This window comes from Ambystoma mexicanum, chromosome 3q, assembly GCF_040938575.1.
Source record: "Ambystoma mexicanum isolate Mex_15411 chromosome 3q, UKY_AmexF1_1, whole genome shotgun sequence".
NCBI lineage: Eukaryota > Metazoa > Chordata > Amphibia > Caudata > Ambystomatidae > Ambystoma > Ambystoma mexicanum.
In genome coordinates this window covers 41,843,838-41,862,493 of record NC_090926.1, presented here as the reverse complement: position 1 = coordinate 41,862,493, position 18,656 = coordinate 41,843,838, and the positions used below count along the sequence as shown (strand labels likewise).

Genomic DNA, 18,656 nt, shown 5'->3' with positions numbered 1-18,656 from the left:
TTTTTATGGTTCGCCAGTTTCTTTTCATGATGATTTGTAGTTTTCCTTGTTTCTTGGTTATTGGGGAGGGCAGTGTGATTACGAAGGGGATGATGAGGTGGTCGCTCCAGAGGACCTGAATCAGTGGTGCCGTGGTAATTAGTTTTCAGTTGGCGAAGATTGCGTCCACTGTATGTCCTGCCGTGTGGGTTGTTTCTTTTTTTTTTAAACTTTATTTATCATCACACACAGGCAATGCACGTACATTTATACAATCCTCTTAGCAACTTTACAGCATAAGCAATTAGTTTCCTTCTGAGCCTGAGTTCTCCATTTCTGCCATGTCCGCCAAGTATTGTTTGTACCTTGCCCATATGTTTCTGGGCCTGGAGGAGGGTAGCACTGAGTCTATATATAATTCTTCTGTGTCATTAGTCCATATCATGTCTCTGTCCCAGTCCGACTTGGTTGGCGGGTATGAGTCTTTCCACTTCATTAATATTGCTCTTCTGGCTGTTAATAGGCTCAGGTTCAACAGTTTACGCCATGTCGGTTTTATTTTCCCCACTGCACCCAACAGACATATCCTCGGTGACCAATCCACCGGTTGATCTGCCATTCCATCTATAGCATTGCAGATCTCTGTCGAGTATCCCCTCAGTTTTGTACATGCCCAGAGCATATGAAATATATTAGCGTCTTCAATGTTACATCTCAGGCAGGTTCCCAGTGTGGCAGGTCATATTCGTTTGAGCTTTGACGGAGTATAGTGCGTCCTATGTATTATTTTATAGTGAATTAGTTTGAATCTGGAATTGCATGATATCTGTTTGGTTAATGCGCAGATCTGGGACCATTCTTGCTCATCTATTTGTTGCCCCAAATCCTGCTCCCACTTGCTTCTGGCCGTATGTTTCTCTACAGGGCGAGACTGCATTATGACTTTGTAGAGAGCAGAGACTGCTTTTTTTTTGTCCCTCCCGTAAACATATATCCAAGCCCCATGTTTATCTCAGGTTCGTTCAGGAAGGTAGGGCATGCGTTTTGTGGGTTGCTTCTTTGACCAGCTGATGTATTTCCATTGTTGTTAGTTGGCTGGTAAGAGATTTTTGTGAGGTTGTGGTTTCTTCATCAAACCAGATGTTGAAGTCTCTGAGGATAATCAGTTGGTTAAGCTCAATAGCTAGGTTGGTGATTGCTTCTATGAAGTTGTCTATGAAGGCTGCATTGCACGTTGGTGGTCTTTATATCAGTATGAATTTCAGGTTTGTTCTGGGATTTGTTGATAGACGTATGATTAGGGATTCACATTTGTTGATGTTTAATGGGTCTTCTGCTTTAATTTCCAGGTGTGATTGCCAGTCCACCACCTCTTTTGATTTTCCTGTTTACTTGGATGCACTTGAAGGTATCGGGCAGGCAGTTATTGAGGGTGATCTTGTGGTTGTCATCTAGCCATGTTTCAGTTACGAAAAGGATGTGACTGCCTCCATCACTTAGGAGGTTTAGGAGGTTGTATATTTTGGTTGGCTTGTTTGGATATTGATCTTGCATTAATTAGATTGCAGTGTATATTTTGGTGTCATTTGGTTTATTTTTTGTTCCCGGTTTTGGTTTTTGGGTGTTCAGTTGGGGTGCTATTATGCTGCCTCCGAGGGGTAGAGGTTCTGTGAAGGTGGCTTTGTCGTTCAATCGGTCTGTGGGATTGATAATTGGGTTGCTGACTGCTATTGTTTCTTCATCTCTTGTCATTTCATGTGGGTATTGATAGTGCCCTTCTGTTCTTGTGATGTAGGGAATAAGGGGGTTGGTGTCATCCCATTCTCTTGTTGGGTCCCATCTTCTTTTGTTCCGTTGCACAGGTTTTTTTCCATATGGAAATGTTGGTGTTGTTGGAGTATTTAGGTTCTTTGGCTGGTTCATGGTACGGTGTATAGTATAAGGATATTTCTCTTGCAATGTTTGTTCTGTCGATAGTATTATTTTGCGGCGTGTGTTCTGTATTGAAGGCATCTTCTGCTGGGGGCAGTTGAGCTTGTGTATCTGAGTTTTTTGTACCGTGTTCCTTTTCTCTTTTTCTGCATCCAATTCTGTGTCGGGTCATTTTGGTCTTAGGTGGGAGGAATTGGTCTGGTGTTAGGTTTATAGGGTTAGTTTCCAATGGTGGTGCCTCATGCCAGGCTAGTGTTGATTTTAATTGTCTTAAATTGTTCTGTCTGTCTGTTTGAGGGTGTGTCTTTGTTCAGTCAGGTGGGTCTTGGGTCAGTGGGACTTTGTTCTGTCAGTTGGTTCTCATGCTCTTATGTTGTTCTGTCTGGATGTTTTTCAAGGGTGTGTCTTTGTTCAGTCAGTTGGGTCTTGGGTCAGTGGGACTTTGTTCTGTCCGTTGGTTCTCATGCTCTTACGTTGTTCTGTCTGGATGTTTTTCAAGGGTGTGTCTTTGTTCAGTCAGTTGGGTCTGGTGTTCCTCTTATAACGGGAGGGCTGTCCTGAGGGGTATTGTACATTGGTGGGTGGGGTGTGTAATTGGGCTATGGATGCAGGTAACTGGGGAGGGGATTATGGTAGTAGTTACTGGTTTTGGTGCTTGCAGGGTGTCCTGCGTGGTCAGATTCCTAGGATTCAGTTGTAGCAGCTACTGATAATACCCAGACGACTGAGAGGCAAGAGGTGGAGAGTTTAGAATTTTACAGGTGGTTTACAATGAGGTTGTATACTTGGGTGTAGGGTATCAGAAGTCCGAAGCGATGTAGGTTTCGGCGGGACCCAAAGTAAGTAACAAGTATACAGTATACCTTACTGGGTCTCTGTAGATAAATAGGTTTGCATGCAGTGAATGATGTGCTATGCGGGAAACTACATGAACCAGAATGCATTAGGGCCGCAGTGGAAAGAGAAAAAAACAACTATTGTAACAAGAGTGACCCGTACTGCATGTACAAAAATCAGTACATATATTTTATCTGTGAATTATGGGTAACCACATGAACCAACAGCCAATATGACCACAATGATTAATAGTCATGGACGTGATGTATATAATTTGAAACTCGTTTACAGTACGAGTACCACATAGACATAGATAAAAAAGAGCACTAGCCAATTATCCAAAAAGCCCTCGCGATCACATGACTTAAACACGCCGCTATTACCTACACGGGTGCCGCCATTGACTCAATGCAGGATGCGAGTGAATGGGGAAAGCGCTCATGAGATGCAAGACGGAAGCAAAATGGTGCATTACACAGATACGAGGTGAGAAGTCGTTACAGGCAGGACCACCTTGACTGACAATAGTAGCCGTGATACGAGTAGATAGTCATATGTAAAAAATATTGTACATCACGATGATCGCAACTGTTTGGGAATGAATATTGATGTACAAACACATCCGATTATAAAACTAAGACAAGTGGAAGGTGACCAAATGTGAGGCTAATTTAGGGCGACACCACTGAAATGGAAAAGAGAGTTGTGTACATTTAGAGACTGTTTACACATGTATTACAACTTGCAGTGGTATCAGTTAGGAAGAAGAGTCAAACAATTACCTTACAAAGAAAGGCTTGGTGATAAACTCACCTATCAATGTGTGGAACTTCAAGCCACACATGCTAGAGTGAATAATGAGACATTATGCCATCACTTACCTGGGTGCTTGTTTTCCGAGCAGGCTGAACAATCCAAGCAGAGTGGACTAACAGTCAACAGCTAATCACTTAGACTGAGATGGAAGTTCCGACAGATGATCTGAAGACAGCATACTGATAAGCAGTTTATCCCTATGAAATGACATCTACAAGATACCAGTATGTAGGGTGGAAAAAAAGTTCCGAATGACATCAGGGATACGGTCTATTCATCCACTCACAGGGACAAGAAGCAGGGGGGGTAACCACTAAGGAAACCCCCAGACAAGAGAAAAAGAAGAAATCAAGAACTGGTAAGACAGCCTAGATGCAATATGAATATTGATGTTTTGATAGAATGGATAGAGGACAACTCAGTGATGGTTCCCCTTTTTATATTCCCTTTTTAGGGTGTCTCGAGACTAAGACGCTTGCATAGGAAACAAGAGACAAAACTCCCCCGACTAGAAGAAGGAGATTTAGACACAAATTAATAATGTTGTCTGTTTTAAGTTCGAACCCTGACTAGTTACGTCAGGTTTAATTCCTGCATAAAGTGGATATTCCATCCTGTTGAAACTGGTCGACTATACAAAAAAGGCTCAGGGTGATGACCTGAACCCCAGAGACAAGCATATATTTGGCAAGCTCGGAAAAAACATATCATTTTAGTGAACAGACCAATCCTGTAAAAACCCTTGTGGCAATAGATCCACACACAAAAAAAACTATTTCAATTTTTTAAAAAAAAATACAAAAAGATTGTTTTAAATGTTGTTCTTTTTCTAGTGTATAAGACACACTATGAGGAAGTAATAAAAGGTATATTTGACTTCCTAGAGGGTTCACTTATTTTTAGTTGTCAGTAAAAGTAGTGAGAGACAACCTAGACAGGTGGCACACCAGCCCTGACTAGGGAGACAGTATCCAACTGAGGGATAGTTAGTCTCTTTTGAACAGGGATATGTACTAATTAATAGAATACTATAGATGTAGAAGGTACAAATTATTAACTCAAAGATTTTCTGTCTGTTTTGTGTGAAAATGATATAGGGCCCTGGGCAGAATGTGCTTGCCCTTAGACTTATGTAGTAATTAATTTCCTGAGATAGGGAATGAACACTCCCTTGCCCGGTCTAGGGCCAGGAAAGCAGGGGTTACAGTAGGGTGCAAGTAAAGTAGAAGGACTCTAAAGGTAGAAAATAAAGGTAAGCAGATCACATAGAATGCATTTTAGAGGGGGCTTAGAAGCAAAAGAGAGGAGAGCAAGTAAGGAGAGCTGGAAGATGGCAGGTCACGGAGGAGGTAATTGGGACATTGATGATACAGACATTAGTGAGGCATCTGATAGGAGCAGTAGTGAAGAACAGTGTACTTTTCCATCTAGCCGGAAATCAGACTGTGATGTGCATTATTGAAAAAGTCTAACATACACCAGCTAGACGACCCTTTGTGGAGAAAAACATTGAGTGGCCCATGGCAATTCAGCTCCAGAAGCACGTGCATCAGGCTAATGTATTCCTGCCAAATCAATCAGATTGTAAACCTTATTGCAGGACCGAGACAACTATCACACAGGGGGTGGTGGGTGATGTGCTGCAGAACTGGGATGGGGTGAGGCCAGACTACCGGTTCTGATCAGGGGTCAAGTCCTAAAAAAAAGAAGTGGGGGGGACTCATTAATAAACGCAATTGGATGCAACATCGCCAGAACGTCGCCAGAAATGTGCATATCAAGGTGAAAGCGGGTCTTCTTGGAGGGGATGCAGCAAGTTGGAAAGGGGCTTGAGGCAATGAAGAATTGTTTACCACTATTCAAGTGGGCCCTGCCCTTGGCAGCAAAGCAGTGTTCAAATGATATGATATGATATGATATGATATGATATCGCATTTATTTCGCACCTATACACAAGCGTTTCAAGGTGTGAGAATTGGCGAAATGGCGAGAATAGCTAGGAGCACAGGCTAACCCAGTCAAGTTCAAATACCTTTAAGAGATACTTCTGCGTAAAAGGGATTGGTTGTGCAAGGTGGTCACCGGTAAGTAATGTAAGTACTCACCGCCCTCGGAACAGTCCGAACCAAACTTTGCCAGTTTAGTCGAGGTCGCTAGTAGGTTTGAGTCCTGCAGTTTTGCGACGCTACGGCTCTCAGCGGCTTTGGTGGAGAACGATCATCTGTGACAAGATAGATGCCTTTTCTCAGCTTCCAATGGAGATATGAAGAAAATTCTGGTTCAGCAGGCTTCAGGGTACAGGAGAGCAGAACAGCAAGGGAACAATAGCGACGTCACCACCAAGTAGTGACGCAGGGATTGTGGATGCGGGCAGCGTTACGCATACTCTACTAATTCAGGAATAAGAGGAGCTAGGTCTGCAAAATTTGTCAGGAGAAAGCACGTGACCGCAAACAAGCGATGATGGCCCAAATCTTGGGTTTGCACTTGAGACCGCAGTGGTTCTGCGGGTTACTATGAGGTAGAGCTGGACAGTTCGCTGGTTGGCCCAGGAACACTTCCGAAGGGGCTCATTTGATGCGTAAACAGGGGTGCAGATAGTAATTGTCCCCACTACTCCAAAGGGGCAAAGCACCTTGGCAGGCCTTCTTGATTGAAGAAGAAAGCAGGGGTCTGATGGGACAGCAGAGGGCGAAGGGTGCCAAAACCTTCCAAAGCGTCTCTGGTGGTTTCACAAGTCTGTTTCTTTGTGTAGGAGGCTTGGCTCCTTCTGTAGTTCGGTGAGAACACAGGTGATTGACCTGGAATGGATGCAGAGCCCCTTCTCTTATCCAAGATTAGCTTTGCGCCAAAATCGAGGACTTCTAATGGAAGATCTGGGGCCTCATTACAACCTGCCAGTCCGGGACCGTGCAAAATCCGTGATGGCGGTAAAAACGTTTCCGTGTCCGCAAGGGTGCGGAAAAACCGTCCGATTACACGCTGTCGGTCGCGCGCACCACACGGACTCGGAAACGTTGTTACCGCCGTCACGGAATACCCCACGGAAATGGAAATAACGAAGCCACAAGTGGCGCAAAACCCGTTTCCGCCTCCGCCGCCACGGACACGGAACCGGAAATACCATGATCGCCAAAACAGGAAACAGAGAGGCGGCCATCATATAAAAGCACAATCCATTGCCATCCAGAGCCAGCACAAGCACAATCCTGACTCTGAGAAGCCAAAAGGGACCACCAGCATGTCTGCCAGGATTCCTGCTCAGAGGCAGCGCAAACAGCGCTTCAGCGAGGCGGAGCTAACCGTCTTGGTGGAGCACATCGTGGACAATGCTGAGATGCTGTTCAGCGCCGACCAACGGCGTGCCACACAGCAGCGGAGGAAGGAGGTGTGGGCCGAAGCTGCACGCAAGTGCACCGCCGTGGGCGTGGCAGTGAGGAGCGTGAAGGACTGCCACAAGCGTTGGGACGACCTGAGGCTGAGGGTACGCAACCTCATTTCCACGCACCGCCAACGCAGCAGTGGGACAGGCGGAGGACCCCCTTCCCCACTGAGGCTGCAAGCATGGGAGGAGCGTTGCAGCAGCGTCCTCCACCTAGAGGGAATCCACGGGATTGGGCAGGCTGAGGCAGGAGTGAGCCCACCTGCAGATGCCGGTAAGTGCCCAAACATGAATGCCACATGTAAATATGCAGTTGTGAGTACTGGGCCAAAGGACCCATTAACAATCCCCCCCCCCAGGCAGTGCATGTGTGGGCCAAAGGACCCATTAACAATCCCCCCCCCCCCCAGGCAGTGCATGTGTGGGCCAAAGGACCCATTATGATCCGTATGGCAACCAATATCACTGAACGCAGACACCAGCAATCAGATGCATGTGACTAACACCATTCAATGTACAATCTTAATGACGCATGTGATGCACCCATCTGCCACCACAACAACACTAATTGCATGCCCTTTGTGTCCCCACAGCCGTTTCAAGTGACAGTGACACTGCACAACAGGACAGCCAATCAGCATCGGCAAGTACACTAGCCACCGCCACCACACAGGAGGATGCTGCCGGCAGTTCTGCACCTCTGGCCACATTACCAGCCACTACAGATGTGCGGCACACCACCACCACCACCAACATCCCCACCGTCTCCACACTGGCTGAGTCCAGACAGGTGCCACGGGAACCTATCATGGCCACCCAACACAACACCGAAGGCAGCAGCACTGCAGAGGGGGCGGCCTGCAGTGATAACAGTGCCCCGCAAGAGCACTCGGAAACGGGGCCACAGGGGGAGATGCCCACATTGGAAGACCTGGGCTCCTTCCATGAGCTGGGCTTCAGCCCCACTTCACTGGGGAGTCCCATGAGGTCGCCCACCCCATCCATGGCCGAACTGAATGCCCGCATGCAGCGGATGGAGGACCAGCAGGCTACCCTCACCCAGCTGGTGGAGAGGCAGCTAGAGGAATCCAGGCTGCAGAGGGAGAGCTACAGCGCCTCAGTGCGTCGCCTGTCGAGGTCCATTGGGCGCTTTGCGAGCACCATAGTGACCCTTGCACGCCATGTGCGGGAGGGCAATGACCACACCTCCAGGCTTGTGGAGGCCATGTTGGTTGGCCAACAGGCAAATCTGGCACGGATGCCCTCAATCCCTGATTCTGGCCAATCAAACACTACCACCCCATCCAGCTCCACTACTGCCAGTCCGAGGAGGCGCTCGAGTAGGCTAACGGGTCCCTTGGGCAAGGTTGCACAGAAGCGCACACGGAAGTGATGGCATGTGTGTGGGGCAGTGCAGGACACATGTGGACTACAAGGGTGTGAGAGGGGTGGGCACGTTTGGGTGGTGGGGTAGGTAGTTTTGAGGGTTTGGACAATGGGCTCTGGGTGGGGGTGGGCACGTTTGGGTGGTGGGGTAGGTAGTTTTGAGGGTTTGGACAATGGGCTCTGGGTGGGGGTGGGCACGTTTGGGTGGTGGGGTAGGTAGTTTTGAGGGTTTGGACAATGGGCTCTGGGTGGGGGTGGGCACGTTTGGGTGGTGGGGTAGGTAGTTTTGAGGGTTTGGACAATGGGCTCTGGGTGGGGGTGGGCACGTTTGGGTGGTGGGGTAGGTAGTTTTGGGGGTTTGGACAATGTGCTCTGGGTGGGGGTGGGCACGTTTGGGTGGTGGGTGGCCCCGGGTGTACAGCTTCCCTAACCAATGCACCTTCTTCCCTGTTGTTATTACATCAATACATCACCATTTCAAATCAAGACATACATGTGTGGACATTGATCATTTATTTTGCAGTGCAACTATTAATTCATTGTCGTCACCATGTTTGTGCATTACTGTGAATGTGCTGTGACTCAAAAGTAAATGCGAATCAGGGCATCCCGTGCTCTCTGGCCATCATGTGCACCCCCAGGGGGAGGCGGTGCCATCCCATCCCCATCTCCATCCCCATCCCCATCTCCATCCCCATCCCCATCCCCATCTCCATCCCCATCCCCATCCCCATCTTCCTCATCTGCGTCTGGTGGCATTGGGATGTTCCTGCGCAGGCATATATTGTGCAGCATGGCACATACCAGCGTGATTTTGCCCGTCTTCACTGGGCTGTACAGCAGTGATCCACCAGATCTGCTCAGACAGCGGAAACGGTCCTTCAGCAGTCCAAATGTCCTCTCAATGATTCCACGTGTGCGGATATGTGCCCTATTGTATGCCTCTTCATGCCTGTTCCTTGGTCTCCGTACAGGTGTCATCATCCATGGCGTGAGTGCATATCCCGCATCACCTACATGGGATGTAGATGGGGGAACATGTCAGTGTTTGTGGCATCATGTCCTCATCTGCTGCTGTGCATTCTTGTATCATCATTCATTCATGCATATGTACCATGCAGTGTCTGGAGGTATGTTTTGGCCATCACGAGGAATGTCGCTGACTGCATATGGGCCTACACATTAACTTGCATGTTTGCTGTGCCCTGCGGGTGACATTTGATTGTGTGCATGTCATGGTGCAGTGCTGTCCACACATGGCAGAGTGACTCCACTGTACGGAAGTAGTAAATACATGTCGTATCATTTACACGCCTCTCGTGCTTTTTGGGGCAGTGTTTCAATTGAGGGTGGGTGTCTGCAGTGGCACAGGGTTCATGGGACAGTGACGGGATTGGCTGTGGCAGCGTGTGCACGGGCACATTGTGGTGCCCTGTCATGTCTTCCTTCATGATGTTTGGCATCCGCTGTGTATTTGGTAGATGGAAGGGGGGTGATGCATGTGCGGTCACAGCGGCACACTCACAATGCTCATTGGCCTGGACACACACACACCACTCCGACAGGGTTGTAGCAACGTCAGCTGTACTCACCCAATAGCCATGTGCTTTGTCCGGCATAGCGTTCCATGTACCGTGGCAACGTGGAATTCCGCAGTACCATTGAGTCATGTGATGAGCCTGGGAAACGTGCACAGCAGTGTGTAATCAGTTGCATGGCATCACAAACCATCTGGACATTCAAAGAGTGATACTGTTTCCTATTGCGGAACACCGCCTCAATTGCATGTGGTACTGTCAGCTCGACGTGGGTGCAGTCAACTGCGCCTATGCAATTTGGCATGCCTGCTATGGCATGGAAGGCCAACTTGGTGGCAATGACCTCGGGGAGGGTGCGGGGTAGGGCTATGTGTTCCGACACATGGCGCAACAGGGCATCCAGTACCTGTACCAGGATTTTTGAGAAACACGGTTGTGATATGCCGTGCAGCTCACCAACCGTGTTTTGATAGGTGCCAGTGCCAAGGAAATGCAGAACTGAGACAACCTTCAAGAGGGGGGGGATGGCGGTGGGGGTGTCAATTAGGCTGCTGATGTTGTCCTCAATCATGGCGGTGATGTGCAGGATAGTTGCACGGTCCAGCCGGTATAGGGTGTGGATCTGTCCTGGGGTGAGGTTCCAGGGTGAGGCCCTGATGCGTGGTATTGGTGGCTGGCGGCGGGGTCGGGCTGGCTGGGCAATGGGGTTTGCCATAGCTGCAGGGTTGGCTGGTTGCCGCCTGCGCCTCCTCCGCCTACGCCTCCTCCTCTGCGCCATTACTGCCACCATGTGCAGTACTGCCTGTTGGTTGAGTAGGCCCAGTCCCAGTGCTACTAGCCCTGCTGCCTGCATGGTTCTGTGTTGTGTTGGGCTGGGTGTGGCCCTTTTGTAGGCTCCCAGTGGCCTGCTAGGTCCAGCTGGGCTGATTTGGTGCACCTGTGCCCTGATTCAGTTCAGCAGGCAGTGTATAACGCCATGTTTGCGGTGGCGGCGGTTCCGCCACCGTGACCACGGTATTTCCGCCATTTTTTTCCCGGTATTTCCGTGTCCGCGCTAGTTGTGATGCTCACGGTGTTTCGTGTTGCCGGTAACGGAGGGGTTTCCGTGCAGGCGGAATTAAGGGGAGCCCTATTTCCGCGGTGGCGGTTTAGGGTGGTGCTATTACCGGGGCCGCGGGTCATGATTGCGCGGACATGGAAACGGTGCCGGTATGGTTTTACCGGCAGTGTTAATTCCGGACCGGAGTACTTGTAATGAGGCCCCAGATGTCTCTTGCAGGCATTCCAGATGTGGACCAATCCTGGTCCACCGTTGTCTCAGTCTCTCATTCATTCACGCACTCCAGAAAACCTGGCACCAGTAGTGTGGATTGGGACTAGACAGTCCCAGGCTGCTTCCTGGGCACATACACGTGACAGGAGGAAGCCCGCAAAAGAGAACGGTTTTCGCTGGAGGCTGCATGCCCAAATACAGGAAACATTTTCAGACATGGCCACAGACTTGTGCTAAACATAGTTTGACCCAGTAAAAAGAAGTAAAACATTATGAAAAGTAACTGCTGCCACCAGTTTTTCCCAGGCACACTCGTACAATCACCTAAAAATCCTTTGAGGGTATCTTGGGCCATAAAACAAAACGGGAGCCCAGCGCACGGTACTATAAGGTACATTGTGCAGTGTTCAAAAGTTACCAAGAAATGGCAACACAGTCAACGACTAAGGGATACATAGTTTCCCAGTACTGACAGTCTAAAGGGCGTGTCAGTTTCCCCACAACAAGTGAGCAAAATCCCAGTGGAGTTCAGCTGAAGGCTGGACTCCACTGGAAAAAGGCAGGATAGGAAAGCCAAACAAAAGCAAAAAGATTAGGGGTCCATAAATGAAGAGAAAATTGCACATATATGAAATCTTTCCAAACACATGCCCTCTGTAAGTTACGATCAGCATCACGCAACTTGCATGCCCTCTGTAAGTTACGATCAGCACCTTGTAACTTGGGTTCATGCAAGTTGAGTGGTGCTGATCGTAACTTGGGTCCTTTCAAATTAATGTGTGTTTGCACGCAGTTCTCAGGGGTGCTGGATGGTCGGGCAAAGGAAGGCACAAAGATTGTGTGGTTTGCGTGGGGGTGAGTTGTGGGCGTTACTTTATGTGGACAAATCCATGAATATGCAGAGCACGCAGAAACAAATCTGTGCGCAGGCTCGCTCAAAGTCGTGTGGTGCAAGCATGGAAGCAAGTAAAGCTCTTTTAAAAAGTGGAGCGTCAGACAAGTGTTTATACATAATATATTAATTGAAGACTCTACTGTCTAGAGCAGTGTAGTGAGTGCGGTCCAGGTAGTTGGTTAGTAGCCACTCAGCTAGGTTTTTTTTATCTTGGTGGCTTTGGTTGTAAAGGTTGAGGCACCCGGTGACACCAACTTCTAGCATACTGGTACGCTTTTATTCAGCCATGCACTAGAGCAAGGCACGTTGAACTACTGCAACAAGGCAGAGGTCAAAAAACGTTTTTATCTGTGTATTTAAGCACCTACTGTCATACCTCAGTGGTTTGCCCTTTGAGCAAAGCAGAAACAAGATGAGTGAGCAAGCTCCTATTTTGTCACAAATGGCCTGTCGAGTGACTGAACTTGGTGTGGGTTGTAGGAGGATTCTGGGCACATACCAAGTGTCGGATTCATCCTAGAAATGTTAAAAAGACCTTTGTCATCCCTTAGGTGGCCGCCATCTTGGAGGCACGTGTAAGCGGCTGCACTCCAAGGAGGACGACGGTTTCTCCTATTTATGTGTCCATCCAATGTTAATAAAATCGGGCTGGATGTTGCCTATTTTTAAAACAAAATCAAGCAGTTGTGACATTTTTCATGGCTTATGAGTGGGGGGGGGTGCGCGCGTGAGTGTGTGTGTGTTTTGCTGAAGGGCTTTGGCACAAGGAAGCAGGAACTATTTGATTCTATGGATAGCTAGTGAGTTTCTCGGTAGAAGGTGAGGAATGTACAGTATGGTTTTTTAACACCAGTGGAACAGGAAATTCATGGCAACAGGCCAAGCACAAGCTGAACGTTCCTCGTCAGAGTTCTGTTAAAGCTAAAGGACCCCGCATGAGGAGTTTCCTCTAGCTGTTGGTACTACAGGAGATCAGCAGTGAGATCTTACAATACCTTTCCTTGCCAGTGATGGAACAGCGCAGCTGTGCAAGTTTCTTCCATCAGGACCCTTTGAGAAATATGGAAGCCCAGAGGCATAGGGTGACCAGATTTAAAAAGTAAAAAACCAAGACAGGCCAAGTAACATAAAAGTAGGACTAACTCTTCACAGTGGCTGTCAAGGCACTACACTTGAGTCGCGGTTGGAGGAGAAGGAGGTTTAAGAGTCACTGGTTGAATAAACACATATTATAATTAATGTATCACAAACTACAATCTCAATTCGTAAAAAGCAGCATTTCCTCTGTGCGATTTTGTGCATTCCTGCCTGTCAGCTATGAAGACCTAATACCAAAAACCGGGACCACTGAATTTTTCAATGGAAAAATAATCTTGAGAAAGGGGGACAGAGCACCAAATACTGGAACAGTCCCGGCAAAACCGGGACGTCTGGTCACCCTACCGGAGAGGCAAGGACTTCCTCCATAGCGTGTTTGTCCTAGTTATTCAATGGTAAAACATTCCGTTTGTCACTTGGACTGGGGAAATAATGAGTCATGAGACACCAAAAAGCCAGCCAGGATCACCTGTTTAAATACATTTAAACTGGAATGGTCATATGATTATATTGGGGTAAAGCATCTGCCTGCCAGCAGCCACCTAGGATTGAGGATTGCACATGCAGGAGTTTAAAGAGAATGGCCCCAACGGTTACGGTGTGGGGGCACTGTGTAATATCTATTACTGGCATGCGAAAGGGATAACTTTGTTTACAGGCCATGCATACGATGGAAATAGCTTATTTGACTTATTGAACAAGGCCAAACCTACGCATGCGCAATTAGCTACTAATAGCTTTGCGCCACCAGATGCGGCCCCCATGCAAACACGTATGCCAATGAGTATTAATGTATTCATGTAGTAAAAGAATGTTAGGGGAAAAATGTGGTTCTTACATTTGTTTTTCTACAGACCCAAAATATGCTTTCGGGACAGATATGCCAAAATTGTCTACTTCTACTTTTGAGATTTGTGGTCGTTAACCTAGCCGTTATCTTAACCCCTTAACTGCCAGGCTATTATGCAAGTCTATGCAAACAGGACCCCCACATTAAACAGGTTTATGCCACAAAAATTCAAAAAAATCACTTCAGGCAAACTTGAGAAATGTACATGTTAAGAAAGATCGATACAAATCACTAAATACAAACACGAAGAGTAGGCCGGGAGTCACCAATACCCGCGTTTGCAGATGAGGCGTGTCCACGTGTAATGCGACGGAAAACATTCCACAGTAAAAACACTGAGGAGTGGAGAAGCAAGCACAGGACTGGCCTATGGGCGCAAACGGCATGCGGAAAGACAGGGAGCACCGTAGCCGCAGACCCTTACCAACAAGCACATGCCATGCATGCAGATGTTTAAATGCACACGTTGCATTTGTCTTGAACAGCGAAACACAGTTTAAAAATAAGGAATGTGTGCAAATAAGACGTTTTGAAAATGGAGCTAAGGTTACTGCCTACAAAAAGCAGAAAACTACAAACCTTGTGAATGTCAGCGTTAAGGTGCAGAAGCTCTCTCCAAAGAATAAACAAGTCCACCACACCATGGATTAAGCCTTAACTCACACTACACCACTACTTCACAACACTTGCTTTAAAAAGTATGATGCTGACATCCATCTTATGACTAGCGAGGGTGTTGTAAAGCAGTGCTATAGTGCGACGGTATCTTCAAATTGCATGATAATGGACTTTCTTTGTATGTGAGACTGTGTTTATTTGGACCCACTGTGCGCTGCTAACTTATAATGTGCATTCCCGGTGTTTGCAGTACTGGGGTTTGTTCTCTCCCCTTTGAAGTGAGTGTGTGTATGTTAATCTTGGCTCCTAATCATATTTGTGTAGGTAGTCCCCTTAACTCTTAGCGGGGGCATCCTAACGCCATTCACCTCCCCCCCACTGCACACCCAACCAACCCCTGGTCCTGGTGTCGTGTAGGCCGGCACATCCACCCCTGCCCCTCCCCCACTCCCCCCCACCCTTTCTGACGTGCCGGCCTTCCCTCCTAAGCATTCCCTGTGCAAGAAATAATAGGCGGAGACAAGTTGTACGATTGGAAGTGTTAATGCCACAGCAGCTTTATTTTGCATAAAGTCTTGGAGTTATCTTACATACGATCCGTAATTCACCACACCACAGGTTCTTCTACTCCGTGTGAGGTTACCTAGGGTCTCCCCCCCCCACCGTCGGCGTCGTACGGACGCCTCCGGGGTACCCCGGCCCTGTCTATCTTCTCTCTACCCCTTGGTCATCTGTCGTTGATTGCCACTTGCCCCCATCCATATCGTTTTGTTGTCCTCTTAACTTTGGTCCGTTGACCCAAATGCAGCTCTGCCCGCCCCCTCCTCTCTCTGAGTCCCCAACGTCCCCTTCTATCTACCGCAGGCCGCCCCTTGGCGCCTTGCGACTGCAAGATTCCTATACAGACACCACCGACAGTGTCCCAATGCATCTCATACTCCCCATACATACACCGGACCGACCCCGCCCTCCGGTGCCGACCCACCACTTTCTCCCTGCCTAAAAAGTCATCGTCCTGCGATGTCCATATGTACTAGTGTCCCATACTACTTTGACTCACAGTCCCACCTTCTTCTCTAGCACAGCCTCTACTCGAGACCCTCATCCCCAAATTCCTTCCCCCCCCGGCGGGCTTCCCTTGAAGACCTTTGTTGTATTTTTGAGCTTTGTTCTTTTGATCCCCCCCCCGCCCCTCTCTTTTGGGTTTGGAATGGTTTCTAAGACCCCTATCTCCCTCCCCTTTTTCCCAGGGCCTCCCCTGAGTCTAGTACTCCTGGGGCACCGTAAGATCTAATCTGTTGGCTGTGCATTCCCCTATGGGCCTGACAGCGCTTTGCTACAGGGATCGCAATGTAACTCCGCCGGGCGACCTGAAAGGAAACAAAATTCATTACATCACATTTCTTCATAAAGGGAGGGCGGGTGGGAAAATGCTTCTTCTTGGAGCACACGTGGCGGGAGCAGGAACCGGGGGAAGTGATCGCTCGTGTGACGATCCTACCCTTTTGTAGGGTCTTCCCCCCCGGCTTCCTGCTCCCGCCAACCCCCCCTCCCCCAACCAAGTCCATGTTCCCCAGCCACTTACGGGGCGGCCCCCTCTCCCTCCGCCCCCCCCCGTGGTCGTGAGTTGGCCCCTCCTCCCACGCCCCCGTGGGACTGCCAGAGGAGGAGAAAAGGGGAGAGGGGGAGTCTCTGGCCCGGCAACCCCCACTAAGGGGCGGCGCCCGCCATGCCGCGTCCCACGGCGCATTCGCCCGCCATTCTAAAGCGTGTTTTTTCACTCAGATGTATATATGTCACAGAAGCAACACTAGAGCTAAGGGAACATGAGGACGGATTTTGCTCTGTAACTCTTGACCTTATCCATGAAGATTCCCCAAATATTGCGAGCACCTGATCTGGCCGCATCCAAACATGTATGGTAAGTTTGGTGAAATTTGATGGACGTTTTCATGTTAAAAAAAAGTATGAAGAAATATGTTCTTTGCAATGTCCTTTCCACAGACCAGACAATAACCTGCCTTTCGGGATGCATACTTAAAAATGGGCAGCTTCCATGTTGGTGATTTCTAGCACACCTTTAGCCCTTTAGGGAATGTCAACACACCTTGTGAATGCAGATTTGCATGTGCATTTGCTCACGTCAGTGCGAAAAACAAGACTACAGAGACGGAACTCAAATGCGAAAACAATCACAAACATGTAGACACGAATCAGAAGCGATTTTGTACACGGGGATTGTATGTACACACCAAGCAAGCCACACATTTGGATGCAGCAGCTCTATGTGCAGGAAACACTTGTGTACAGGCGCGTACTCTGGGTAGTAGGTGTCATGGGGTGCGATAATGACTATGGTATGCACCTTGGACATGCGGGGCAGTGCAATGCATGATGAGAAGGCAAAGCAATTATTATTCCTTTACATGTGTCCTGTTCCGACTCATCGCATTGTTCTCTATTGTTGCGAATTCTCAGAATCACTCCTACCCTCGCTGATCCATTTAACTGGCTTCCCAGGTCTTGCAAAATGGCACTGTGGGAATTCCGGAGGCCAAGAAACGCAGTCGTTGATATCAATGATATCAAGCTAGCAGCCTGAGCCTCCCCCGCCAACATTGCTTTTCCAGTGCTACAGAGGGCCCCAAGAGAATGTTGTTTGAGCAGTACAGTAGCGTGACCCGGTGACAGTGTTCTTGAGCTCAGTCAGGAGGGCCCTCTCACGAACGCACCCACGCAGTGAGGAGACCACCTGCACTCACTGTGAGCTACTGGGGATACCCTTTTCAGTGTATAGCTCTCTACCATTTGTGTTGCAAAGGCGGGTGAAAACACCAGATTTTATTTTTGGCGGTGAGAGGCCCATTGAAACGAATGGGCGCGCAGGAGGCTTGGCGGGTTAGTCAGCTGTTTACAAGGCGGGTGCCACCCGCCAAAAGCGCGTGAGTTGAGAGCTATGTGACAGGGAGAGGTCGCACTGTCATCCCCCTGTCAGACCACGTGTGCACCGCCAGGGGTGCAGCTCAGAAGATATCGATCAGTCCCCTCTCAAACCCCAAGCCGTCTCTCAGCACCCGCCCCACCCGCCACTCTCGCATTAACGTTGAGACGAGTGTTTCACCTACCCGTCTCCCACGACCACACACTTGATGGAAATGCCCTGCATGCCGGCTGACGACAGACGTCCAGTCGGCGCAATAGCCTGCCTCCGGAGGGGTCACCGCCAGAGCAACCAGATGTTTCAGCAGCTGTTGAGGTGTGTGGGGCCTGCTGCAGCGCAGGCGAGAGCGGAACAATTGAAGAGGTTGCTCCCTCGAGTGGGGGGGGGGGGCAGACGGGGGCTCTCAGGTGAAGGATTGCCTGCAATAGACACCAGGGCCAGGGATACTGTGCAAAGGGGGGGGAGGGGTTTAAGGGGGGGGGGGTAGCAGGAACACTCTTCCGGGTCGACGGACGTGTCGCACAGAGGTCACCACGCGTGTCCGGACGAGGTACCGGGATACCCGCCGCCCACGGGAGGGTTCGGGGACTCGGGTGGGGGCTAGGTTGTTTACACCTGCCTCCTGGTCCGGGGACTGTGGCTCGCAGGGAGTTCTGCCGCTGCTCTTCCTGGTGACTCAAACGTTCCTACCTGGGAGGTGGGTGGGGGACAGGTTATGGGCTCCTCCCCAGAACCCGATTGGAGGACCTTGGGACATGTTTCTCCTGAGACTTCCTGAAGTAGGTGTACATCGAGAAGGGTGGGAAGGTTTCTGCCGGGAGTGCCAGGCGCGCAGGAGACCGGGGGAGGGACACGGATGTCGAGGACAGAGAAACCGCAGGAGCCGCTGTATAAGGGACACAGCTGCACACTAAGCTCTCTATTGTAACACTGGAAGGAACCTCACTTGTTTATAGTTTTCACTTTCCTTTTATACATCCACCATGAAACTGTGAAAGTATCAATGTGACTGCAGATCAAAAAATATTGGCTTTGAGAGCCACACATGGTATTAACTTCTTTGACAGTTAAGTGACAACTTTATAAGCAGAAATCTGCAAAGGTAGCTCAG

General features: G+C 49.0%; 1 protein-coding gene across 2 annotated transcripts in view; it reads right to left on the bottom strand.

Moving 5' to 3' along the window:
- LOC138582079 (ras-related C3 botulinum toxin substrate 1-like) overlaps nucleotides 1–18,218 on the bottom strand; it is an 88,430-nt gene extending 70,212 nt beyond the window's left edge. The window contains exon 1 of one of the 2 annotated variants that reach the window (XM_069653033.1): nucleotides 17,730–18,218. In XM_069653033.1, the coding sequence (XP_069509134.1) occupies nucleotides 17,730–17,770 (41 nt within the window). In that variant the 5' untranslated portion in view covers nucleotides 17,771–18,218. The remainder of the gene's footprint in view (nucleotides 1–17,729) is intronic. The other variant, XM_069653032.1, reaches the window with a different exon arrangement.
- Between the last annotated feature and the right edge of the window lie 438 nt (nucleotides 18,219–18,656).